The sequence below is a fragment of the Poecilia formosa genome, unplaced genomic scaffold (assembly GCF_000485575.1).
Source record: "Poecilia formosa unplaced genomic scaffold, Poecilia_formosa-5.1.2 Scaffold147, whole genome shotgun sequence".
NCBI lineage: Eukaryota > Metazoa > Chordata > Actinopteri > Cyprinodontiformes > Poeciliidae > Poecilia > Poecilia formosa.
The window spans coordinates 628,328-655,831 of NW_006800086.1; the positions used below are offsets into that span (position 1 = coordinate 628,328).

Here is a 27,504-nt window from a genome sequence, read left to right on the forward strand (position 1 = left end):
GTCTGGTGTTGTGCGGCGGCAGACTTGACACTGGGAAGTTACTGTAGCGTGTTTTCAAGTGTTAACCATGTGTTTTTTGCGAAATAATCATGCTGCATGTTTGACTTTGTGCAATCATAATTTCACATGAAGGTGGCTTCAGTGATCATGTGCAATTCTGTAGGTTTTGAACCTGCTCTGATATGAAAACAAATCTCTTTACGATAACTGTCTGTGCTAACAGGAGTGAACGGAGTAGAGCAGTAAAACTATGGTAAACTGTTGCTAGAATTGGGTGGGAATAGTTCCCACCTCCCCTCCTAGTTACTGTACGTGATGGGGCAAGCCCACCTGTAAACTATTATTGTGAAGCAACACATTTCAGCAATAGGAATGCAAAAAGGATCATTAGCCAAAAATATTGGTGGTGTTGATCTCAACTTGAAAATGTATGTTCCAACTCTACTGCAATAAAGATGTTATTTTTCTAAACCACTCAGTATTTTTGTTTTGTGTTTTCTGAATGCTTTACTTTTTCCAACAGCATTAGCCTCTCATCTGCTCAAAAAAAAAGGTAATACCTTATATATGTGAAATATACTTGACATGATTCATTACTTTTAACAGGAAGTTAGGCAGTCTCTCACCAGTGGGTGAAGCTAACAAAGTATTATCATAAACCGATTACTTTGTCATTATCATTTTCTGGTGTAGGAAGGTGGTATTTTTTCGAAAATCGATATATTTTATTGTGCCAAAAATAATGTTTTGTGTATTAAAGTGTCAAATGTTAATTTGTTTTTACTGCCTGCACTAGTTGTAGAATTAAACAAAAAAAGTGAACGTTTTAGTAGAGGTTTACATCATGGAGCGACAGCTATTGTTTTATTTAGAAAGTGCCAATGTGAAGTTATTGTCTTAACTGAAAGTAAGATATAAAAGAAAAGCAGTTTGCTCAGTTTTCATCAGGACGGCTATTTGCTGCAAGTAAGACATTGACAATTTTGGAGTAGTCTGCTCAACCCCACTTTCAAAACAAATGACCTTATCTCCCTGAAGTGACATGCTAACATGCCGTCCGCTGCACTTCCCCTTCCTCGCTGACATGACCTCACCGCCTTCAACAAACCACTTCCTCAAAAAGTGTTTATAGGTGCAGCAGCAGCACCAAACCATGTATGGCGCTTTTCTGACTCCAAACACACAAGTACAAACAAGTGACTTTTATTTCTCTCTCATTATTTTCTTGCACTGGTTACCATGGCAACTTTACAGCAGCTTCCCGCTCCGTGATTTAATGCCGCGTGTATCGCTTCCCTTAGACGTTTTTGTGTTCAAAACTTTGGAGACAATTTTTTGAAGCAACAGCGACAGAACATACAGGACTCCGTTAAACGATACAAAAAACAAAAGAAAAACCCTGGTCATTTATCTTCTTTTTTTTTTTATCTGCAACAATAAATTCTCAGCGCTCCACCGTATTCATGGCTATCAACTTGATTAATACTTTAAGGACCCGCCTTTGTTTGGGGATTTGTTCAGAGAGGCTGAAAATGAAACTGGCAAATATTTCATTATATACAGGAATTGATATCCATGAATACAGGGGAAATATTACAGGATGGACACAAAAAGAGTGTCGGATTGGTCACAACGATCTCATCTCCTCGCTGATTGGCTGTTTACTCCCTAAGTTCTCCGTGAGTTGATTGGCACCTTAGAGAGACCCCAAAGACATCGCCAGCATCAGAACTGTGGAAAGGAAGCGGATAATTAGCCTCAGTCATTATGTCAAACAATATTCAAGTGGATAAAAAAATAAATAAATAAACGTACGTTCTTGAGGAATTCCTCAGCGACGATACGGGCCCTGGCGTTGACGGACAGCTTCATCTCGCTGATCTCCTTGTCGATCTCCTCCATGAAGTGAATGACGAAGTCCACCAGCTTGTGTTTGTACATCTGCTCCGTGTGGAAGTTGGTGATCAAGAAACTAATATCGTACCCCTGTGGAGATATGACAGAAGATGCAAATGATTTAGTAAGAAACAAAAAAATAATAATAAGTCCATCCGTTCGCCACCTTCCGCTTATCTCACACCAGCTTCTGTAGAGGGACACGATTTATGTCAATTCAAATAAGTTGACACGGTAATTTATTGTCTTCTGTTTGCATATGGATGATTGTACCCTTTGCTGTCATTAACTACATAAAAAAAAAACCTGATCTCTTACCTCGACTGGTTTCCTCCTCAGAATGAAGAAGTTCTCAGCTCTCATCATCATGAACCGCATGAATTTGTGGCAAAGAATCTTCTCGATTTCATCAGCCTGCAGTTGAGTGGGATTGCTTTCAGATTCGAAAAGGTTTGTGGTGTTTAAGAAACAACAACAACATCAAATTGTGTTAAAATGACCTGCTTGACGGCAATGCTGACTCTGACGGAGTTGATGGACCCCTCGATGAGAACCTTCTCCTTGTCGTTGCGGCTGATCACCACCGGCTGGAGAAGCAGCTCCTTACTGCTCCTGTAACCATGTCAACGGAAAGCGCATCTTTCAGCCTTCGGGTCGTTCATTCTTTGCAAGATAGCTGCTGATGGCAAAGCAAGCTGCGGCAAGCCCCCTTCCAGCACAAATTCAAAAGCCCTTGCTCGAGCCTGTGCTATTTTTTCTCTTTCCTCCCCCACCCTTTCTTATACAAGTCCGATCAAGTCCGTACATGTGTGACGGCTGCAGAATACAAGAGGCTTGAGGGATGGAATAAAAATAAAAACAAATTCTTGACAGCCACTAGGTCTCCAAATGAGCCAGTGCCAATAAACATACCTGACCTCCACCTCGGGCTTGTTGTGACGCTCCACCACCTGAGAGGAGAAGTTCTCCAGGCAGAGGGCTGCCTGCAGGGTGGCCCTCACAGCGTTCAGGTAGGGGCGCAGAGTCGCCGTCTGAGCAGAAAAAGGGAGGAAATATAATTGCCTGCTGTGTTATTGTGCGATAAAGATCAGAGCAGGAACTAAAGTGAACCTATCAGCTCAAAGAGCTTGACCTCTGAGGTCAGGTTCGACATACATTTCACCCGATTATGTTTTGTAGTCACATTAAGGTTTCATTTAACAAATGAATTATTATACAAGCACACACAAAGGTATTGAGCTATAATTCAGCTGTGTGTGGATTTAGAAAGGAAGTGATTGGTGTCTTTAGGAGTAGTGGAAGAGATGCCTTCAGGTGGACGGCAGCTTGTTATTTATTCTTCAAGCAAAGCCTCGACAGCATCGAGAAAAAAAAAATATTTGCCTCCAAATGTCTAGGTGTTGAGAAAATAAATCCGTAACGAGAGGCCCGAGCAGAAAAAACAGCTCAGCTAAATCTCTCTAGTTTCTACATATCGTTTAATCAAGGATGTCCGTGCTCTGATTTCTACTGCAGCCCGGCCGCAAGACGGCCACTTAAGCTAGCTAGTTAGCTAAAATCGCATTGAACGAACTCGCGATCAGTCGAATTAAAAAGCTAAATATTTAAATATAAAGGTACATGAAGAGTAGGAGACTTACCATTTTTGATCTGTACAAGAAGGAAGTTCCTCAGCCACGCCTGGGACGACTCTTCCGTAAATCCTACATAGTAGAGTACAGCTAAAGTGCGCTCGTTTTCTGTTAACTCCTTTTTTGAGGGGGCGGATGTCTTCACGTCACAGAAAAAAACATAAACGTAGTTCAAGCCACCGCCCAGGTCACAAGAAACTTTAAACAAAACGAGCATACACCCCGACGAGTCCATTCCATTATTTTATGGGAGAAGACGTTGCGTTTAACGGTTTGTTTTGGGATAATTTCAACGATTTTAGGCTGGTTTCCGAGCAAAGTGATTATTTTACTACATATCGTGTAGTTAGAAAGGTAATAATTAAATTATTAGTAGGAAAGTACTGACGCAGTTACACCATGGAAGGAAAATGGTCTGCACTGAAGATACCACCTTAGCATTTCAAGTAGATGGGATCGAAACTTAATAATTTTACCCACATATTTGACGCTACATTGAATTATTAACTATGTTACACGTACTATAGCATATTTAATTTTATTTTTAAACGAGTTTTAGCTTTATATGAGGTTACGACGTTGTTTATATACGTTGCAGACACCCCTCTCAATACAATGGTTTTTCCCATCATGGACGCCGTTCACTGACGGTAAATATAGCTACTCTTAAAACATTTAATTAGGTGTGTATACGCCCCGAACACATAAGAACATGTTATAAAAACGTTTTTGTATATATAATTTGTGTACGTAATATGAACACCGAAGCAGCTTTCGTGAAAACGACGCAGTGATTTGGCGGCCGTGTGAAGCAGGCAGCCCCGTTTGTACGTGCTTTGGGTTTGAGATGTGAAACGCGGCGCTGAGCTGTGTTAGTGTGTGTCCGTGGGACGGATGATGTAGAAATAACCACGCTGCTCGTGTGAACAGCCGCTGACAGACTCCCCACCCCACCGCCGGACAGCATCATGAGCGAGCTTAAGGACTGTCCCCCGCTTAAATACTACGACTTCAAACCCGTGGAGCATGTGAAGCTGTGCCCCCGCTACACTGCGGTGTTGGGCCGCTCAGAGGATGATGGCATCGGTATTGAGGAGCTGGACACCCTGCAGCTGGAGCTGGAGACCCTGCTGTCCTCAGCCAGCCGCCGCCTGCGGGCCCTGGAGGAGCAGAGACAGGTACGTGGAGGTCCATGACACTTTATCCACACCTCTTAAACATTTTTGCGTACTTTTTTTTAAATCACATTATTTCTAAACTTTAATGCAATTTTATTGGGATTTTTACTAAGTAGCACATATTTTAAACCTGAAAGGAAGATGCTAAATAGACTTTAATGTAAAATAAATAAATAAAATTAATTAGTCTGAAAAGTGTGATGTGTATTTTTATTGAGAATCTCTTGAGTAATCCTCCATCCTCCACTTTCCCCTGTTATTTCAACTACGAGTGTTTTGGATTATGCTTGTATCACCTCTCCATATCTCATTATTCTTTCTATAATAAGCTCAAGCTTGGTCAAGTCTGGTGAAAATCCATTTTCAAGTTTGTCGTAGATGCTCAACCAGTTTTAGCTCTGGACTTTGACTAGACCCTTCTAACACTTGAATATGCTTTAATCAAATTAAAATTCAGAAATACGTTATTGATTCAAAAGCTAAATTAAATATTGTTGTAACTCATATTAATTCAAATTCATCACTCCAGTTGTCTGATGAATGGTGAGTCTCTATGCTAGTTTTGTTTAGATTATTTCTGAATCAGCTTGTTGCTCTGAATTGCATTATAAATGGTATGTATTTGTATTTACTGATTTAATATTTGGGGGGCAAAAAATAAATAAATAAAAGGTATGCACTACTTTGTGATCTTCCCACCTTGCCCTCATTGTGGCGTGCTCCTCCTCAGATCCTCACAGACTGGCAGGACAAGAAGGGAGATAAGCGTTTTCTGAAGCCAAGCAAGGACCCGGATCCTGCAGCCCCAGTCCGCCACAAACCCAAGAAGCAAAAACTGGATGGCAAGGGAGGGCACGGACCGGGCCCAGGACCCGGCAGACCCAAATCCAAAAACCTGCAACCGAAAGTTCAAGAATATGAATTTACAGATGATCCACAAGATATCCCCCGCACTCCGAAAAATGATGCTCCCAACAGGTAATGTATCCCTGCTTTCCTGTAAACTTACATCCCATAAAAAAAGATAAAAGTTCATCAGGTGCCTTTGTGCTACTTTTGTTTTTCAGGTTCTGGGCGTCAGTGGAGCCGTATTGTGCGGATATAACCAATGAAGAGACCCGACTGCTGGAGGAGCTTCTGAAACCTCCAGAGGACGAGGCAGAGTATTTCAAAGTACGACAGAAAACAAAACTTGGCTCCTTCATTAGAGGCTAAAACGGCTCAGCTGTAGCTGGATTGTTACTCTACGTCAGGGGTCCCCAAACTACGGCCCGCGGGCCGAATCCGGCCTGCCTCCACATTTGGTCCGGCCCCCTGAACAATACCAGAGAGCATTCAGATTTTCTTTTCATTTATTGTATTTTCCGGTTTATATGTGGATTTTTCTTCAACCACTTCTTTAGCAGGAAGTGTGTCCTGTAAACTGTGGGTGTTTTGTTTTGCATGGTGCATTGCTGCCATCTGTTGGACTTTTAGGGAACTGCTTGACTTTTATGTTATTTAATCAGTACCGTTGTTTGCTAGCGGTAGAGCAGATGAACACACGTGTCTGTAAAAGCGATGCCTGTAAGTAGCAACTTATACTTCAAAACGAGCCTTTATGTTAACATATGAGAAATTAATATGTTATAGTTACTTTCCCTCAATGGAATATATACTAGTTAGTCCCAGTGACCGTTCCACTCATGGTTTTTGCCCATGTGCTTTCTGGGTAAAAATAAATCGAGAAACGCACCCCCCGCCCTCCTCAACAATGTCCGGCCCCCCACCAGAGAAGGGTAAAGTTATGTGGCCCTCACAGGAAAAAGTTTGGGGACCACTGCTCTACGTGTAGACCAGAAGTGTCCCAACCTTTAGCCATGAAGGCAACAAAAAAATATTTTTAAAACATTTGTAAAACTAACATTTTTGCCTTTTTTTTATCTACTCAATCAACTAAAAGAATGAAAATGTTTGAAATCAACTAAATGAATCAGTAAATCACTGTAGATACAAAAGCTTTTGCAAGATTGCGTTAGTATAAGTCAAGTCCTCTGTTTCTATGTTTTTTGGGGGTCGATTGCTTGCTTTTGAGTAAAAAAAGGACAATAATTGTATTTCTAGTCACTTTAAAATTATGATGAATACAAAAACTTTGTTAAAGGTGCAGTATTATGTAAAATCAACTTTTTTGATAATGCTATTCGTCAGCAAAGACAACACCTGCAGTGTTGCCTTGATTCTTTCATGCATGTTCAAGAAATCCTTTAATCTCCTGTGGCAACCATTCAGCTTTGTAAAACGCCTGGGTGGACCTAGCTCCGCCTTCGAGTCGCAGCTCCGCCTCTGAGCTGTGTTTTTCAAACTTACGCTTCACAGAGCAGGCTCCTTCAGACTAGCTAGCAGCAATCAGCAAACACCTGGTGTGTCTACTGAGCTCATTATACGAGCTACTTCTTAGTGCAACGCTTGTAAAAAAAAAACGTTGTTAAAGGGTTAAATGGAGGAGGCAGGGTTTCAGAAAAAGCAGGCATTTTTAAAGAGACAGAGGCCCAAATTCAAGAAGAATTTTAGACTTAGAATATTTGATATAGTATTTGTATAACAACTGAAGGGAGCATAATTACTTGATTTAGCTGTAAACATAATAAGGGAGCATAATTACTTGATTTAGCTGTAAACATAATAAGGGTATTATGGGAAACATTAATAAATGGGAATCTGTTTCTTACACTTGATTCTGTTTCCTGTAGATTCCTGCGTTGGGGAAACACTATTCCCAGCGGTGGGCTCAAGAAGACCTGCTGGAGGAGCAGAGGGAAGGGGCACGAGCCAACGACAAGAAGAAGAGCATCATGGGAGGACCGCTGTCAGAACTGGACGCTAAAGGTGAGAGAACGACACAGCCGTGTCTGCCTTTGGCTTTAAAGTGACAGGATCGTGCTTCTGCACAGCATGGTGTTTCCATGTCCGCACTCATCCATGTGTTCGTCCATGTAGATGTCGACTCACTGCTAAAGAAGTCCGAATCCCAGCACGAAGCACCAGAAGACGGTTGTCCCTTTGGTCCGCTCACTCAGCGTCTACTTCAGGCCCTTGTAGAGGTCAGATCCAGGTTTTCTACTCTGATGATTCGTGTGATTCCTAAAGCTTAGAGGTTTTTTCTCAGAACCCCTTCAAAGAAATCACAGGAGATAAAACGTAAAGAAATAATCTATGCGTTTGAGTTTTGTTTCATTCCCCCCTCCCTTGTTATGTTTTAGGAGAACATTATATCCCCCATGGAGGATTCTCCAATACCAGACATGTCCGGAAAGGACGCGAATGATGGAGCTGGGACTTCCCCTCGAAGTCAGGGGAAAGCTTTCAGGTATTTGCAACATCAACGTAATGCACAGACCCATCCGATAAATGAGTTTCTCTTAATCATGATGGATTTTCTACTTAGTTAATGAAAACATGGCATTTAAGACTAAAATATAACATCAGACCAGTAAAAACATCTTTTATAAAACACCTTACAAATACCTGCTTAAAGTTGTTATTTTAAAAAGCTCCTTCTAATCTGACAAAGTAGACTTATCGGGACATATATTCTAATTTATTGATTTGTGACTCTGTAAGAACGCCATTGCCACATTAAAAATCAGCTAGGCACTAGCACTGATCTGAGAGCAGCATTTGATGCAGCACAAACTATGAAGTTGGAAGTTTAGTTGATTTTAAACACGGATGTCAAGGACTAGTCTTACCAATTAATGTCATTAATAATGGCCTTTAAAAGTCTTAAACGTGAGTCGGTGAAACCTGCACACACCCTGGTATTGATAATTTTCGTCTGGTTCCCAGTGTTCCTCACACACGTTCCCTGGAGGCGCGGATCAAGGAGGAGCTGATAGCTCAAGGGCTTCTGGACTCGGAGGAGCGACCCGGACAAGGAGGAGACTTGGAGGACGAGGTCCTCGCCGAGCTGCAGAAGAGACAAGCAGAACTCAAAGCCCTAATTGCCCACAACAGAGCCAGGAAGCAGGAGCTGCTCCGGTGAGGATCGTACCCTTTTTGGTGTAAACTGCACCAGTGAAGTCCAGGTGTCCATTTTGAGCCTGTGACGAGCCGCTGTCTCCACAGGTTGGCGAAAGAAGAGATGCGCAAGCAGGAGCTGAGGCAGAGGGTGAGGGTGGCCGATAACGAGGTGATGGAGGGTTTCCGGCGCATCATGGCCGCCAGGCAGAAGAAGCGCACACCAACCAAGAAGGAGAAGGATCAGGCCTGGAAAGCTCTGAAGGAGAGAGAAAGCATTCTGAAGCTATTAGACGGATAAAAAGAAGCAATGTTTGGTTTTTCTTCCTTCTTTAACCCACATCTCACCCTGTCCTTACAGACTCAGACAGGAGAAACTGTCCTGTAGTGTAAACATTTATGTGAAGTAGTTTTAATAGTGTGTAAAATCAGCCATCTGATTCTCAGCCTTGAGTAAGTTTTCTTTTTTGTACCATAATTGTTGGAATTTGACAATGTATGTTGCTCCTTTTTTTTATATTATCATTACTGATTGGTTATGAAACAGAAACTTAATGTTTTATTGGTTTTTCTACAACTACAGTGAGGAGAAGTGCGTGATCTGCAGTCTCATTCTGAAAATGCACAATAATAAGCTGGATAACAAACTGACTCACCTTCTTCAGTAATAAACATTCAACATGAGGCTTTTTTGTGTGATTAGTATTTATTTTCATGTCATCTTTTAATTAATCAAAATAGCAGAAGTCCTTGTTGGTCCGAAGCAATGCTGAATTATAAGCGGCAAGGTGTCTGCATATTTAAAACGTCTTAATTTATCTAAAATTAAAGCTTTAAAATATCTAAAACTCAATCAAAAAAATGTAAGTTAGCCTTAAATGTGTCAATTACACATAGAATTAGATTATTTAATCTCATTCTACGTAGGGTTTTTTCTTGAAAGACTTACCCTGCTAAAGTTTGAGTTGTGCGCTGATACCTTCACTCTGTGTCTTGTGACTGTGACTGAAGGTGGTTAAGGCCACAGATGTGAGTACATTATTCATGTAAGGCTACCAGTAACAAGACGCTAATAGTTGTTTGCTAGCTAGCCGGCTAGCAACCAAGAAGCACAAGATTGTTGCAAAGAGCCAACCTGCATCCATGCAAATTGGTCATAATCATCTGAAAGTTTTTGCTTTCAGATGATTATAGCTGTACAATAGTTTAAATCGCAAAAACCACTACAGGAGCTATTGTAACACAAAAAATATCTAAAAGATTTCAATGAAAGCTGATTTATAGCTTGAATTGTGAAGAAAAAAAACATCCTTTTTGTTTATTTTTATAAAATTGGAGTGGTTTGACTACATTTTGCATAACTAATTTGCCCCAGTCGAAGTCCCCAGCCTTTGGAAAGACATTTTCCGTATTGGAACGAGTAGCGCTCCTCCGCCACTAGATGGCAGCAGCAACACCTTTGTGACTCATCTGGAGTCTCCGTATCTCATCATGGCCTAAGGTTGCCATCCTCCTGGTGTACAGTGTGTGTCGATGTGGTGTGTGCGTCCGGTTGTCTTCAGCTGAAGATATCCTAACTGATGTTGGTCCCAGGAGGAAGCAGGAGCCTGTGTGTCTCACACTGAGCAGCTGTGTGTCAGGGGTCAAACGGTTCATCCTGACGGGTTACAGAGCAGCACAATTATCCACCAGGAGTTTCACAAAAGACAACAGTCTGCGAAGAAAATAAAAAACGCTTCTTCCTGACCAAACTGTCACATGATCACAACAACAGAAACTAACTACCCCCCGCCCCCACCTCTAAAAAAAAAACGTGGTAGTAAAGTAGAGATGCCACCGCACTAGTCATGCTTCTCTGATTCTAGTTTGTGCTTCTTAAAAGTTGCTTTTGTTGTGTTAGAATATGTAAACAAAAACTTACTGTAATTTGCATATATGATGTTAATGTTTTCATTCACCTCACAACACGTCTTGCCTACAGGTGACGTCTCACTAAAATCATTTTGTTGATGTAAAACATTATTGACACCCAAGCCGTTCTTCCTTAGGGCCAAAACAATACAGTGTGCTTGTTTGCATTTTAAACAGGATAAGGCTACACAGACAACAGGTTTGTCCGGGGCTTGTTGCTGGTCAATGTTTGGAATATTCTGGAAGTTTTATTTCAGGCAGTCATCAGATGTGATATCTGGTGTGAGACTGTCATATGGCAACAGTCTTCAGTCAGAGGCCTCCTTAGATTCATTTCAAGACCGACTGCTACCAGAGGTCCTTTCTGCCCATAGCATCAACTCTATGAAGATATTGGATGACATGGGTTATGATTTCCATTTGGAACAAAAAATTTTTTTACACTACATTTTTAAATGTAGTAGTTCTGCCCCCTCACCCCCCAACTCCAACTGTGGCAATGGTGTGATGGAAAAGTTTTACAGATTTTAAGTACATGTTACTGGTAACCCAGCCATGCCTTCTGGTTAGCTTGTTCGCATGCCTATTGTCTGCGTATCCATGTGTTTGGGTGGCTCCATGATGGAAATCTACTAAATTAAAGCACTGCAGTAAAATAACCCAATGTTAAGAGCGACAGCCAGGCCGGACGCTTCAACAAAAGCCTCAACCATCATGTAAAAACCAACCGTCGTTTGAGCGGGTGTCCTCCACGCAAATCATAATGCTGTCAGACAACATGTATGAAACCTTTTAATAACATGAGGCCCATCTCACAGGTGAATGAGAGACTGAATAGACTGCTACGGCGGCCCCCTCGAGGCTGGGCGGATCACCCAAGGCTTTTGTTGCGTTTGTTGTCATTAGACCTTAGCTGAAGGGCAGGTGGGTTTTGTGCTGATGCACTGCTCATACATGCTTAATGATGCTCAGCATCTGTTTGCACATCTCATATTGAGCTGTCTCTACATAAAAAAAAAAAACTCAAAAGGATGGACATTTAATTCTTTTGACGACCCAGGTGGTACATCCCTGATCCGAGTTCGGCCTCCAGCTGTACGTTGACCAGTTTTTCCACAATTAAAGATTAAAATGTTTGCCCAATCCTCTTTGCAAAGGAGCTAAAGCCCACTCAAATAAGTTCTCAGCAAATGTAAACATTCATTTTTAGCTTTTGCCACAGACCCTCAGCTTTAGGTCTTGGATTTTAGACCATTCTGATGTACGAGTACGTTTTGATCTAAACTTCCCACCGTGGCTCTGACTGTATGTTTGGGATTGTTGATTTGCTTGAAGGTTCATCATCTGCCCCAGCCTTCGGTCTTCTGAAACCTCCATCAGTTTTATTTTCAAAATTGCCCAGTCAGTTGACCGGCCCGTTCTCCACTCAGATGTGACCAGCTTGATGTTGTATCCCACTGTGTTTCCACCCAAGTGGTTGGTCCTCTCATTTTGGACGTGACTTTCTATGGCTTGTAAACCTTCGTGGCCTTCTGGCATAAAATCGGCACCAAAACAAGGAGCAAACGCAGCGTTCTGCGAGCAGCATGCCGGGAGTTTGCAGACACACACTCACCATCGTTTATCTGAGCCAGCATCAGCGGCGATCAGGAGGGGTTGAGGGCTTCTCTCTCCATCGCTTCTTTGTTTTGCTTCTGTTTATGAGCTACGTTTCTCTCCCCGGGGCTCTCCCACTCCACCTCCGTCCGCGCGTTCCTTAGAGCCCGGAAAGAACGACTGGCGTTTTCGTAGACAGGCTCGCACACCAACACACAATGGCCCAGACACACACACACACACACACACACACTGAGAGAAACATGAGTGTAAGGGGGATTTAACATGGATCCTTTCAGCTTTCATGCTGAATTGAAATTGTGTGTGTGTATCAGAGATCCAGAGGCTGAGGCAGCTGCTCGGGCCGGTCCCCTGAGAAGAGCCTCTGTCCAGCAAGACCACGCCTTGGCCCTCGTCCTGCACAGTAAACTATTGTCTTCGGAGCTGCTGCTCCTCCTCACCCCCACCACCATTCTGACATCACAGTTTGTCCTTCCCCAGAGGGCAACTGTGGCCGCTGTGGTAAAACTGGACTGGCCTTTTCACCAAAAGTCAGACACACAAACATTAAATGTTGACGTACGGCGCTGCACCGTCAAGCTTCACATGGTACGCATAGCGCCGGTACTCTCTCACTTCTTTGCCCCGTCCTCTTCCACATCAGTCGTATTTGAATACTATTTGCCTCCCATTTGCATGGCAGTTGAGGCTTTTCTTGTGTGACTCCTGAAATTGACAGCTCACATGCAAAGCAAGCACTTTCTGTGTCACTAAGCTCCACCTGCCTGGGTTTTGCTCACTGCTGAGGTAGACGCAGCCACAAAGACTGCCTGCTGTTTTTCTTTTTTTTTTTTTTTTTTTTTTTTTTCACTGAACACAGGACCTCAGACAAGCTACGCTGAATGAGGTGAAAGACTGTGAGCAGATCATTTGGTATATTTAGTGAAAACTGGCATCTATGGCAAGAAATTGAACTCACTCCAGGGGAAGATTCACAGACAAACTGTAAACCGAAAGCAAGCACAAAGTAAAGGAAAAAAAACAACACTATAAATTGAATCGCAATGGTAAAGGATGCCTATGGTTAGGCACATAGTGACATTTTTACAGAAAAATCAGGTAACTATGTTGCCTTCAGTTGTTATAGAAATGCTGTATATATCAAACATTACTTAAAAGAAATTTGTCTTTGCAAATAAACTGCCTTAAAATTAGGCGTCTGTCTCTTTAAGAAGCTCCTGCTCTTTCCGACACTCTGCCTTGTCACCACAACGCTTCTCCAGGGTTTACAAACGTTCTTAGGAGGGTAGGACCAGGAGGTAGTTCATATTTTCACCTCAGGAGACTCTGAGGTGCAGTTTCCAGCCAAGTCCCAGTCCGCAGATCTGGGACTCGGCTGGAGACAGCAGATCCCAGAAGGAGATTTGTGGAAATGGGCGGTGCTTGGTGAGAGCAAGCATTTAGGCACAGCCAAAAAGTAACTCAAGGAAATGTGACTGAATAAATGTAAATAGTTACTACTCAACTCTGCTGGGCAGGAGATACTTTTTTAACCTTCGTTTCACAGCAAAAGTGAATCAAAGGTTCACCAAGTAAGTCGAATCATGACTCGACTTGCTTACTGATGGTGACTTTTGTAGATGGAAATATCAGTGATGAAGTTCTACATACTAAAAACAACTATTGACTCTAAAAACAAAACAAAAATTAATGTTTGACATCATGTCTGTCTCAGTCTAGACAGACCTTGCTAAAGGCCGTTGACCCGGCAGATCCTCAACATGCTGCTCGGTGTGGAGTTTGTTCATCAAACGTCACAGTTGCTCGTTTCTAAAGTGCCGTCGTAAAACCATCGGCTGTGGAGCCTCCAAGCACTGACCCAAGATCTGGTAGAAAGAGGTAATCAGGTGGACTATTTGTGATGTGGGGGGGAGGAGAAAGCTGTTGATAAAACACACTTTACTTTAGAGATAAGACCAGAAAGGTGAGACTCCCCTCCCTCTATCCATCCTCATCATCAACTAGATAAACCAATCACATAGGATCCATCTTTAAAACCTTTTGGTTTCCTCCGAACTGGAGCATTTATGAACCTCCAGAAAGGAAAAGGAAACGGTAAAAAACCTTCTTCTCCACCACCTACCACTGTCATTCCTCCGCCGTCTCTCCCTTGTTTCCTCTTCTGTGTTATTATCTCTGAGATCACTATCAGGCTGTGCGGTGGGGTGGAGGGCGCCCTCCCACATGGCTCTGGTGAATGATTGGTAACAGCAGCGCACGGGAGGAGAGAGCAGTCAAGCAAAGACAAGAGGCCCAATAAAGTCCATCTAAATATAGAGAGGCACCAGGGCCTTTTTTCCCTTCTCCTTATAAAGAGCTGCTGGTGAATCCGGGTGGACTTTCCTGTTCGCTCTGCGTCGAGAGCTGATTACTCCCCCCCCCTCTCCTTTTTCCCCCCAAGGAGTGGGAACCGCACGGAGACACACAGTGTCTTTTTTACAACTAGGCAGGGGGGCTCAGCCAGGTCTCTCCCTGTGGAAGACGGTAAATCATGCCTGGTGGAACATACTAAAATAGGAGAGGTCTGAGGAGATGTTCATAAAGAAATGATGGGAGAAATGGGTTGGGGGGCGGGTGGGGGAGGATGTTCCCGTGCAGAAGATTAGAACAAGTGGGTGCAGAAAAAAAAAACAACAAAACTTCAGGCTGAAAATATCTCAGAGGATGGATTTTATATTGCAGTTTAGATCAACACAATCCCCCGTGCCCGCTCCACATAATGCCCCAATTTGGCTCTGAGTCATGGCCATGTTTTCTAGAATTGCTCCCAAGACCCAGATCAGAATATTGTGGGAATTTGAATGCTTTTTATAAGCGGGCTGGTACAAACGGACCAGAACCAGGGTTTGTTATAAGGAGGTTTGTCTTTTGGGATGCACAAGTGACCAGGAGAAAGGCCATTAGTCAGTTACTGCAACTGTAACGTTGATGGGTAAAATGCATTTCTTAAAAAGAAAAAAAAAAAGAAAAAAGAATTAAAATCTGAAAAGTGTGGTGTGGGTTTTTATTCAGCCCATCTGACTTGATATTTTGTAGAACCATCTTTTGCTGTAGTTACAGCAGCAAGTCTTCTTACACACCCAAAGACCAAAGTGTTTTCCAAATTCGTTTTGAATCGAGCTTTAAAAAACATCTATTTACCACAAACTCCTATTGGATGTCACTAACACATCGAGATGCTTTGATCTACTTGGGTTGGATGTTTCAGGTTTTTGTTGGATGTTTCAGCCACTTTTTTTTTTTTACTTTTTTGTTTTTTCCAGGATCGTCCTGCATTTAGCTTCGTCCACCTTTCCTGACCACCTTCCCTGCTCCTGCTGAAGAACAACATCTCCACAACCTTTTTGGGGTCCTATGCAGGTTTGGTAAGACTTCATTTAAAGTTGTGTGCATAAGACTGACATGACACTGTCATAAATATGACATAACATCTGTTATGATCATGAAGTCTTTATGAATGCCTGTGACTGTTGTCATGAAGTGTCATTCGTTAAATAATGACACTTTTAATGCAAAGTTGCTTCAAAAGTTTCATTAAAAATCAATTAAAAGTGCTATCTTTGCATTCAATTCACGTTGTTAAAAGTGTCGTTATTTACCGAACACGACAACAATCATAAAGACATTCATAAAGACTTCTTCATGTATTGTGTCGTATTTATGACAGTGTCATGTCAGTCTTATGCACACCCCTTCTAACAAAGTGTTACAGCAGATTTTCATTTGCCCCTCCAGCCCCATACCAACAGGTCAACATTAGATACTTCATCATTTCTAGGCCTTAGCCTGTGACAGACCTATTATCAGCATCTTTTATCGTGGTGTTGACATGGCTGTTGATTTTAACCTTACAAGACTAAAAAAAACTAAAAGGTAAAAATTTGGAATTTGAAATGCAGATTGGTATTTAAGTGTGCCACATTAAAACACTAAATTTACAACAAACAAGATCCCACATATGCTGGACATGGCCTGTTCAAATGTTTACCATCAGATGGCTTATAAAAAGCATCGTGTTGCAAAAACCAGCCAACACAGAGACATTATCTGTGCCATGGTGGACACTTCCTTCCTACATCTTGACTCGAGCAGCAGCTTTCCACCGTCTCTCTTAGGTTAACCAACGGTGACATGCTTTTAGCGCTGCAGGACAGAAGAAAAAACAAAAATCAGTAATTGTGCACATTTTTGGCCCGGCTGTGACGTTTGCCGCCACATGCGTGAATCAGAGAGGAGATCTTTTTCACAGCTGTCCTCGTGTATATCAGCAGTGACAGCGAAGGTCCAGAAGTCAAAGGAGGAGACAAAAGTGTTCGCTCTGTTCCTCCAAATGTCCCCGTTCACCTGTTGCTCCCGCTGCGCCCGCCGCTGCGTTTGACCACACACCAGGACACAAGGTAAAACTACTACTACACCCAATAAAAACTAGTCAGTATTTAACTAATAAAAATGAGCAAACACACTCTTAAAAACTGATTAAAAGCAACTAAATTAGACAAACAAAAACTCACAACGAAATGATAGTACACTATAATGAAAATCTCAAAACTAAAACCCTGCCAGCTCACTTTGTGAACGTGTAAATCCTAAAATAAAGTCGCTTTATGATGTAAATAATAATTTGTAATGTTACCGGTTCTGTCAGGAGGAATGGTCCAGAACGCCTGCAAACTATTGTGAGAAGCTTGTGGAAGAAAACTCAAAAGGTTTGACCCAATTCATACATCGTAAAAGATTAAATACTGACCGACTGTAAATGTTTTAAATTCAAGGAAAGTTACAAACAAAAAATACTGTGAAACATTCTCTCGCTAAGTTCTCTGACATTTAGGAAATAGAAATAATTTGGACTATTCTGACCTAAAACAAGAAAAGTTTGGTCTGATTTAACTTTGCACAGTGAGTAATAAAAAATTAAAAAATGTGTGTAAATATCTGTTTTCGACTCTAAGTGAATCCTGTTGCAGTCTGAGAGTAGTCAGAATTTGCACCAGTGGGTTTAAGAAGACAGCTAAACAGGAGCAATGCGTGTGTGTGTGTGTGTGAGTGTGTGTGTGCGCGCGTGTGTGTGTGTGAGGGAGTGTGTCAGTTTGTGGTCATGAAACCCCCGCAGAGAGGGGAAGCTCAGCTGTCAGTGGTCGTCAGGCGCTTGTGGATGAGGGGGGAGCTCCCCTTCGCCCCCCGTCTCGGTTTGTGCGCCGCCCCTGCTGCAGTTAACCTCAACCTCCTTCGCCCCTCTTTCTCTTTCCTTTCCACCCCTTCCTCTGGTTCCCTGCCCAGCAGCAGCAGCAGCAGCAGCAGCAGCAGCAGCAGCAGCAGCAGCAGCAGCAGCAGCAGCTTGGCCCTGTCTGAGGCAGAGGCGCTCCTCGTCACAGCAAGGCTTGTTGGCCGGAGATAAGGCGAGATGCAGCGGCACCAGCAACCCCTCAGAGCACGGCGAACGAGTGTCAAAGACACTCGGACGCTAAAAGGTCAACCTGTTTTCGTTCTGTGCGCGACTCACAACGCGCTGAATGACACGGAGGGAGCAGACTCTCGGCGTGTTCTGTGGGGGTGAAGACGTTGCCATGAAAGCGGCTGCCAGGCTGCTGGGTTCGGGCAGACGTGTGGGGAGGATGGGAGGCTGGAGGCGTCGGTGACTCCTGCAGCTCTGAGACGTGCGGGGGCGTGACGTGTCATTGTTCTGCTCCTGGATGTTGGCTCGTCTGGGGGATCGCGTTACAGAGCCGGAGACTCGACTTGGTGCAGAAGAAAGAAATAAAAAAAAAAAGATGAATGTAAAAACAAAGTTGATCCCAATTAGGTGTTTGCCAGTTGCACCGATTTCCTTCATTGTAGGAGATCGGTGATCGGCCGGTACTTGCATGTGAAGCTGATATTATCCTCCGATCTTATCAACCTCAGCAAAGGTCTAAAATTCAACCACTGTCCTCTTTTGTTTTCCCATTAGAGAGGTTTGACTGATGGACCGGTCCACTAGGTCGTGTCTGCAAGTTTGCAGTTAACAATAGTGACCCCACTGTTACCAACTCAGCGACTTTCTTGGTATATTTAGCAATATTTCGGACAAAAAAAAAAAAAAAAAAAACTGGTATTGGTAAGTTTACCATTTGCACCTTGACAAAGATGTTCAGACTGACATTTACTGGAATGACATACAACGTGGATAGCGTGAAACGTTCAGGAGGTTTGTGATTTAAGTCCGTGCTAGGCCGCTGAAAGCAGTTAAACCAGCACTGCTGGCTCCGGGGTGTGATAAAGCCTGGAGTATCTCTGGATCAGAGTGAGTTTTAAAGGCTCTGGCAGACAGCAGACCTGCAACTTCTCAGCCACCGTTCGACGACCCAGTGGGCCACTAGAAGCGCCTCTGGGTCCCGCTGGCGTTCCGACCGAGGCCGGCGATCATGAGACGAGCCGGAGGAGACGTGGGCTCTCTCAAAGGGAGCCTGAATGAGGGGCTTTAGCCGGTGGGACAGTAAAAGATGGACAGCTGTAAAAGGGTGGAGAGAGTGAAGGAAGTGAGCTCACTGGGCTTAGTGAACGTCGGTCCGTATTTGGTTTCAGTTCACGCTTGCCTTGCAAATGTTTTCAAGTTCACCTTGTTATGCTGCGGCCGCAAAACAATTCTTCATCCATTTCATCCAAATCCAATCAGATTTTCTGACCGAACGGCTCAGGTGGGAGAATCTGTTGACAGCCATCCGAGGATCGCCGTGGTGGAAAAAAGCCGTGACGTAAATTGTAGTAAGCCATGTGGAGCAGGGGCCTCATAATGACTATGAATGCACTCCAAGGGCCACGTGTGGTAAAAACGTCCAAGAAAGCAGATATGTGTATTATTTTATCAAATCAAAGCAGGTGTTTTCCATATCCTTAGCTCAATGTGAAAATGTTATTTAACTTGAAGAACTCATTGACTACAGAAGCGCCTATTTTGGCTTTTCGAAAAAGCGAAAAGCCACCTCAAGTGCGCGTAAGAACTGTTTTGTGAAACTGAGTAAGTTATATCTAATTTTGCCGTTTCCCACAGAAATTTCCAATGTGATATTTCAAAGAGCGCTTTGATAAACACTATCTGGTGTGAGCATCTGATGGCAGTGAGACTCTGTCCACTTAGCTAAACTTTACTTTAGCATGAAAAATGCAAGTTCACAGCACTTGGGATATATTAGCACATCAATCACTTCTGTGTGACTTTGACATGTTAATCCCTTTTTGCCAAAAGGGTGTTTTTGTGTTTTATGCCAGTATCACTTTTGGCCATTATTTTGTAAATTTAGCCAATCTGGCCTTGATCATATCACATCCATCTCCTTCCTCAAGCTTTTAGATTGAGGTTTATATATATATATTTGTCCCTCATGTGCAAAGATTCTCCTGGATCCTGCATTCGGTTCAACGTTTTGCACCAAAGGAGTCACGTCAGAGAAGGTCATACTGTTGAACTAATTCACTGTCGTGGCAAAAGATCTGCCTGTCTTTACACATTCAACACTTTGCCTGTTTTCTTTTTAAACAGCAGAAGGCACTCCTCACTATATGTGAAAACACTCATCCCAAGGAGACAAAAGGAAGTGTTTACATAGATAGACGATAGAAATCTACCTGTTTCAGGCTTTGCAGTGTGTCCCGTTTTTCTCGCCAAACCAGCCTAATTGTTACGAACCGACTGAGTTTTTTGGCATCTTTTCATTTAGTCAAACAGGTTTCTGTTCACAGATCTTTTTCCCTCTCTTCGTCCTCATCCGCATTTTTCAGGAGTGTGGCATTGCTGATAAATTGCTTCCAACTCGTGTCACTTTGAGTTCTTGTTCTTGCTCACAGCTGATATAATTTGTTTTACTTCCTCGCATTAAAATTTGGTTTTATGCGCATTTAGACAATTGTTTTTTGCAAAAGTATTCACACTTCTTAAACTTTTTCACGCATGGCTACAGTATAACAGGGGGTTGACACTTCAGGAAGGAATTTGTGGATTAGATTAAAGCAGGATTAAGTTATAAAGTAAGATTCCAATCTTAGATTATCTCACAAGCACCTGTTCTGGCACACCTGCAGACCTACCAAGAAATGGCCGTCCACCTAAAAACAGTGACAAAGACGGACGTAGTAACACTGGAGGTGCTGCAGTTTACATTTCAGGCAGGACAATTCTTCGCTGTACTCACTAATATGCCTGCAAAGAAAACATCATACTAGGTACTTGTCTAATTTCTAGTGCAAATATCTTAGTATGCTTGAAATAAATCAAAACCAACTCAAGGGTAACTTTTCAACATCATATAGGGGCTTGTTTTTAGTCAACAATTTCTTAAAGGGACAATATTATGTGTTTACCAGGCACACAGTGCCAATTTATTGCACAGTTAAGTAACTATGCTACTTTCAGTTGCGAAAAAAATACTTTACACCCTGAAATTGAGAGTTTGCCTCTTTAAAAACTCTTGCTCCTTCTGAAACTTTCCCTTCAGGAAGTCATCCCAACATTGCTCCTCTAGCAACCCTTAACCAGATTTGCAATGAGAAGTAGCTCAGCAAATGCGCAGTTCCATCAGGTGTTTGCTAATTGCTGCTGGCTAGTCTGAAGGGACTGAGTGGGGAAGGCAGGGGAGATGGGTGCTCTCTGTGGTTGGAAGCTCGAAATGTGGAAACTGCAGGAGGAGCTTCTTCCTTGAAGGTGGGGTTATGTCCAACCAGGTGTTTTGCACATCTGGATGTTGTGTTCACAGCAAATTAAAGGATTTCTCAAACATGCACGAAAGAATCAAGGCAACACTTCAGGTATGTTTTTGATGTAAAGAACAAAAAAAAGACAATTTTTCATAATACTGCCTGTTGAATATTAATGAAAACGCATAAGATATAATTGGAACATTCTGCCAGTGGAACAACACATTTTTCCCACATCATAAGTTAAAATGTCTTGCTCTACTTGTAGATTATTTTTCGTGTACCTAGTACTTTTTAGTCAAAAAAAAAAAAAGTACTAGCTTCAAACGCTCAAAACGGTTCAAATCTCGCCGCGCTAGATGCTCGAAACGCGCCGCAGCGGCCCTCGACGCCTCGACTTACGTAAACCAGACGCGCCTGACGCTCAAAACGCGTTAGGGGTGAACGCACCATTACTTCATCTGCTTGGTAGTAAGAACTTTACTTTCTTCTTCTTGAAGCAGGTGTCGCTTTCCACTTACCTGCAGGTTTAGCCATAAGTTTGTGTTCGTCCATGACTTGTTGTGCAAAAGGAAAGTGGATATCCCATGAGGCCGCGCGCTCTTCCCGCGTGTAACAGTCGTTATCTAGTTAAGATTAAAATTGTAATTTGTTTCCGACATTTAACTATTAGATAGATAGATGGGACGATATACATATGGATATGTTTATGTATAAATAGTATGAATTAGATCATCACGAACCACACTCCATACCAGTAGGTGGCGGTAATGCTACTAAAAGTTTTTTGCCAACCGCCAATAAAAAGCAAAAATACGTTTAATGCTATTGCAGTTTAATACCTCTTTCTCAGTTTTTGTAAGAAAGATATTTTGTGAAATGATTAGTTTTTCTGAAAAAATAAATGTAAATCAAATTCCTTAGTTTAACACAAAAACATTTGTTACATTTTTAAATAATTATTTCAGTACACCCAAGTGAAATAATCACCTATACGATATTCTGAGATTTTATTAAGTTCATCTAACTTATAAATGTAACATTTACTAAGCCTCTGAACAAGTTTTTGCAGACTACAGATGGAAATAAATACAGGGATATCTTAGATGAAAATGTGTTCGAGGCTGCAAAAGATTTGAGACTGAGATTGATGTTGCAAGAAGACAACACCAAATATTACAGTCCTGCAGCTGTGACCACAGGAAAAAGGTGGTTCAAAGGAATATTTATTCTGGTGGGATTCATATAAATGAATGTCACACTTAGGACTTTTACATGTAAACTATTTTGAAAACCACATATCCCTTTTTCTTTCAGTTTAAAATAAAGGCTTTTTTTTACTTTTAGTTCAAGGGGTACAAATACTTTCTCAAAGGATTGCATAAACAAGTTTGCAGAGATGACTTTACCAGGAAGCGTCCCTCCCTCAGATAAAGTCATCCTCAGAAACACCTTTTGTCTCGTGTTCTTCTCACTCTCTGCATTTATTTATGTCTGACTCTCTCCAGACCCTTCATTTTATCCGAAACGTTGGAGGTGCTTCAAAAACGGCCACGTGAGTCAGAAGGTGATGGCTTTCTGGAGTCTGGTCGCCTCCAGTGAGAGGCCGGGTAAATTTAGCCTGTGGCTGGAGCTTATCTGAGGCTGCAGCAGCAACACTCCCCAGGCCCGGGCAGGCCCACTGCGGGGCTGAGTCACACTGGGGTTGGGGGAGGGGGGTCTGCATACGGGACAAGTCAGGTGGAACGGGCTCGGTTTGAATTTTACATGGGTTGGATTTGCATAAAGTAATTGATTATTTGTGGCCAACAAAAATGCCCTTCTTGTTTAACCTGAACTTTAGGGAAAAAGAGGAATGTTGTGTTTAATTCAGTTAAATATTTATTTTGTGTTTAACATAAGTAGATATGCTAGTTCTATAACTTGAGAAGGTGTTTTTTTTATTTTACCTAGAAACCTTTGTAAAGTTAGCGTAGCTGGAGTTGCTGTTATAAACGGTTGTTATGCTGAAATGTTTAATTGAATAATTCGGCATTGAAATACTCATCAACTAATTCTGTAATCGATCAATCGCTATCTAGAGGATGCAGACAAAAAAGGCCATTTGATGAAAAACATAGAGCAATAACTAAGCCAAAACTGTAGAAAAATATATGTATGTTGCATTTAAGATAAAAAAAAATCCTCAAACATTTTAGTTTAAGCTTCACCCAATTCTGTAAAAAAAATCTGTAAAAAAAAAAACAACAAAAAAAATCTTATTAAGCACCTTTTAATTTTAAAAAATCAACAAATTTGATGTTAATTTGAGCATGTTAGCATTTGTTTTTAAATGTTTATTACCTTATTTTAAAAATAAAATTATACTTATATATAAGTGCACTTGAAAAGTATATTTTTAAAATTATTTCTAATATCAGAAGACAATATGTTAAGGTGGTGAAATAAAAAAAAACCGGCAGAATATGTCAAGTTTTTATGCGATTAATCAATTAATCGTTAGCTGCCGCCCTGGCTTCAGGTTTACATCAAATCAAGAAGCAGAACTTCTCCAGTTTGTTTCTCACTTCACAAATATAATAACCATTTGCAAAGGACAGTCTCTTTTTTTTTTTTTCTGATGCAAATGTTTGACATCATGGAAACAAGAGGTTATCTCCAGCAGGTTGCCGTGATTAAACTTAAGCTGCCGGTTGATAAGGAGCGATGATGTTTTTGAGGGACCACCGGACGTCAGAGTTACACGACAGAGCGAGATGTGAGCAGGGAGTGAGACTCGGCCGTGCCTACTTTGTATGTGCATGTTAAAGTGAAGATGGGGTGGGAGAGGAGGGTGTGGGGGAGAGAGAGAGGCTTTATGATGACCCAGCATTTAACACGGTCTGCTGGGCCTGCGTGTGACCTCGTTCATCAAGTTGACACCCGGTTCTGTTTCTGCCCTGTGATTCACCAGAAGGGAAAAAGAAAAAGAAAAAAACTGCGAGAAAGAAGCAACCAGAGGGTGAGGCAGGAGTGCAGATGTGCAGTAAGAAAAAAAAAAAAGAAAAAGCCACAAATGAGAAGTGGGAAAAAGTAAACAAATGTGTGTGAAAGACAAGAGAGAGAGGGAGAGCAAACAGAGAGCGCGGGGCGAGATAGCGAGAGATAAACAGTGACAACGAGAGGAGGACAAGAGGAGGACCAGAGCCGCCTCGCTTCACTGACATCCAGTAAACACCAGCAAGCAGCAGCAGCAGCGGAGACATCCATTCTGCTGAGCACCAGTGTTTGGAAAAACTGTGACATGATTCAGCTATATTTAAAATGCAGCTTGTCCTTTGGTGTTGGCATCCTGCAGCATGTCCTCCTAACACACGGCATGGTTTCCATCAAAACCGTTGTTGTGTTTATTTATTTTTCCTTAAGTTAGTGGAGAACATGTCTTCTTCCAAACACAAACGCACCGAATCATGTCGATGTCAAAACACTTTGGAAAATTTGCGGCGGAGCGTCGCTTTTACGTTACCTTGCATGACACTCATCATGAGGGTCTTGCGGAAATATTCAAACCCCTTGATCTATTTCTCATTTTTGTCACACTTTGCCGCAAGCTTCCGTGTATTTAATTTCTTCATTTCAAAGTAGTGCATAACGACTTTGAAATGATGTTGTTATGCTTCATAACGACTTCATTTTAAGTCCAATTCCAAAATTGGACTTAAAATTTTGAACAATAAAAAATTTAAAAAAAAGAAGCCGTAGTCCTCGATGTGGTGGTCCTGGGTTCGATTCCCGTTCTGGGACCATTTGCTTTCTATCTTCCTCTTGTCTCTCCAACCTATTTCCTCTCCATCTACTGTTCAGTCACTGCAAAAACACAACATCTTACCACGTATTTTTTTGGGGAGGTTGAGTTTGTAGTGCAAATAACTTACTTAAAATAAGACAAAACTAACTTACAAGTAACTTCACAGCACAGTCAATAATTCCTTCATATTGTTGAAAAGCTAGTTGTTCCACTGGCAGATTGGCACTTGTAACATTTTTCCCATGTAATAAGTGAATACAAATTTACACCACACTTTTGAGATTTTCATTCAGAAAACACACGATTTTTCTTCCACCACACTTTGTGTTGCTCTGTCAATTAAATACTTTGACAAAATATAAAAAAACTGGCAGGGTATGAATACTCTCACAAGATACTGTAGCAAAGCTGCTGCCTTCATTAGCTGGACATCCAGAAAGAGAAATGTCTAGAAATCCCACCAAGACCTCTTTTGTTTACTTAAATCTTGCTCAGCTCTTGCACGCAGTGATGTCATCTGATCCCAAAGCCGGTGTAGTCAAATATCACTAATTTACATTCATATTCAGCCCCCTTTTTTGCATGATGAAATATAATCCAAAGGCAATTATTGCTTCCTGGTTTGAGGAACATAGGAGGTACAGCGATCCTCCCAGACTGTACGCCATCCTACTGCTCCGACTGGTTGTGATGTATCTGGGATTTTCTTGTTTTCAACCTTCCCACACTTTAAACAACTAAAGCCATTCAATGTTTCCTTGGAAAGCCTCATACTGTAGTCTGATTAAATCATTTCTGGGATGCATGTTCAGACATGTCCCTTTGCATGTATCCCCACCTTAAGAGAAAAATGGCAAGAAATTGATACCTTAAAACTCGATGCTTAAAGTGAAAATAAAATTCTGGTTTAAAACAACCTTGTGAACTCAAGCTCCCACTAAGGACGGGGCTTAAGAGAAACATGTCTGTGTAACAAGTGGAACATTTCTTAAGAGTAAATAAGCTCTTCATGAAGTTCAATCAAAACCAAAAGCATTTTAGAAAAACCTCTATTCAGTTTAAAGCTGTGTTGTAAATCATTACCAAGTAGATGAATTAAAGCTAAAGAGAGGAACAACAAGATAATGGATGGGCTTTTTGTCCTTGTCTCTGTTGTGTTCTGCAGGCTTAGAGAAGGACTCTGAAGTGACACGTTTTGTGAAGCAGCTGATGTAAGCACAAACATGTAAAAGCGCTGCTGGGGAAAACTGAGCCAGTTTAGCTTGTTTGGCAATGTGGGGGAAAGAAAGAGTGAAAGAAAAGACTTTTACATAAAGCTCGGGGTAACATGGCTTTAAATGGATAGCTTGTTTTTTTTTTGGTTTTTCAAGTAAAATTCCGTTCTTATCTGCAATAAATAGCTTTCCACATTTCCAAACTAGCTGCTCTTGTGGTGAAGAAGCTAACGGCTAGCTCGAGAGAAAGAGACCCCAGGCTATGGCCTGGCTGAACAACGTGTCACAATATGTTTAGTGTCAGCCAATAGATAATTTTTTTTGTTTGAAATATATCTACAAAACTGCCAAATTAATTACATAGTCCGTTCTCTCCACACCGTTTTTTTAAGCAGGCGAGGCAGGTGGCAAAGCATAAAGCTTCTGCGGTGCACATTAACAAGATTGTTGCTAGGTAACCAAAGCAAACTGTTGATCCAACTGGCCTAGTTTTATTGGACATTTTCAATCATGTTTATCACATTGTTTATGATTTATTGCTCAATCCTACCAAAGATGTAAAAACGTCGCTGCGGTTTACCCAAAGGCTATTTTACAACCATCTATACCATTTCTGACTTGGGCCGTTATTTCTAAAGACATTATTTACCCCTTCATGAATACTCAGAACAGAACATAAAAAAGTGTTTCCATGAAGTAAAAATGTAAGGAGGGGTAAATTTAAAAATAAAATTAATTTTTTTTAATCACCTGTAATACTACCCTTCAGTGTCTGCGACCAACTAATCTGGGTTTAGAGAATCTAAAAAGATGAACCCTTAACTTTGCTACTAGGACTCTCCTTATTCCCAGAAACGTCTCAATAAGCTACCAAAACCACGTCATGTGCTGGCCCAAGGGAACACCCAGCCTCCCTGGCAGGTGGTGGTGGTGGTGTTGTGGCTTGATAAAAAGGGTCTAGGCCCCCTCCCCCTGGCTGATGTGCTGCTCCCGACAGCTTTGATAACAAACACGTATAACTGCTCCCTGTAACCTCTCCGAGTTCTCACAGCAACATCCCAGGAGGAGCAGCAGGAAACACACACTGCTGCTACAGTGTACCGAGGGTTTTAATACCTTTAAATTAGTTTCAAAGTAGTTAAAATATCCTGTTCTGCTGAGCTGGAGTCACTGGAGTTTTCTATGGTTGACAGAGTATAATATTAGCACCCCTCCCCCACCTGTTGCTGCACACCGACAGCATGCTGCGTGACAAATTCAGCTGTTATGAAATATTTGCCACCACTAAAGACACCGGCAGTTAGTGTAGAAGCTAAAAGTTATTATAAACTTTTATTAAAATTCCAGAAGATAAGCTTGCATAATGTGTAAAGCAGTAGACAGCAGGTTAGCTTAGCCTGACTAATCAACCAGCAAAGTCCTTATGCTTCTGTTGCTCTAAAAAAGGTGTGCATTTTTCTATCAATATTGTTGAGCTGCACTATTTTTACTTATTTACATAGTCTATGTGGCTTTTGTTTCCTTTATCATGGAAAAAACGAAAAAGAACACACCAGAGGGCA

General features: G+C 41.8%; 2 protein-coding genes across 2 annotated transcripts; one reads left to right on the top strand and one right to left on the bottom strand.

Moving 5' to 3' along the window:
• Positions 1–1,187: 1,187 nt before the first annotated feature.
• LOC103145794 (actin-related protein 2/3 complex subunit 4) lies at positions 1,188–3,648 on the bottom strand. The gene is made up of 6 exons (XM_007563380.2): positions 3,537–3,648; positions 2,809–2,927; positions 2,397–2,508; positions 2,215–2,310; positions 1,816–1,986; positions 1,188–1,731 (listed from the first exon to the last, which is right to left on the bottom strand). The coding sequence occupies exons 1-6, from the start codon at positions 3,537–3,539 to the stop codon at positions 1,726–1,728; spliced, it is 507 nt and encodes a 168-aa protein (XP_007563442.1). The 5' UTR covers positions 3,540–3,648; the 3' UTR covers positions 1,188–1,725.
• A 195-nt stretch (positions 3,649–3,843) lies between these two features.
• tada3l (transcriptional adaptor 3 (NGG1 homolog, yeast)-like) lies at positions 3,844–9,390 on the top strand. The gene is made up of 9 exons (XM_007563378.2): positions 3,844–4,177; positions 4,458–4,705; positions 5,436–5,683; positions 5,773–5,878; positions 7,438–7,573; positions 7,685–7,788; positions 7,948–8,054; positions 8,534–8,725; positions 8,813–9,390. Exons 1-9 carry the CDS (start codon positions 4,093–4,095, stop codon positions 9,003–9,005), a joined length of 1,419 nt encoding a protein of 472 aa, XP_007563440.1. The 5' UTR covers positions 3,844–4,092; the 3' UTR covers positions 9,006–9,390.
• Positions 9,391–27,504: the final 18,114 nt, after the last annotated feature.

What these genes read in the sequence shown, in the direction of transcription:
- tada3l (XM_007563378.2), top strand. Translation starts at nt 4,093, where the DNA reads ATGAGGTTACGACGTTGTTTATATACGTTGCAGACACCCCTCTCAATA. An exon ending in ATGGACGCCGTTCACTGACG is followed by an intron (nt 4,178 to 4,457) that starts GTAAATATAGCT and finishes TCGTGTGAACAG; the next exon opens with CCGCTGACAGACTCCCCACC. An exon ending in AAAAATGATGCTCCCAACAG is followed by an intron (nt 5,684 to 5,772) that starts GTAATGTATCCC and finishes TTTGTTTTTCAG; the next exon opens with GTTCTGGGCGTCAGTGGAGC.
- LOC103145794 (XM_007563380.2), bottom strand. An exon ending in AAGCCCGAGGTGGAGGTCAG is followed by an intron (nt 2,509 to 2,808) that starts GTATGTTTATTG and finishes ACATGGTTACAG; the next exon opens with GAGCAGTAAGGAGCTGCTTC. An exon ending in TGAGGAGGAAACCAGTCGAG is followed by an intron (nt 1,987 to 2,214) that starts GTAAGAGATCAG and finishes ATATCTCCACAG; the next exon opens with GGGTACGATATTAGTTTCTT.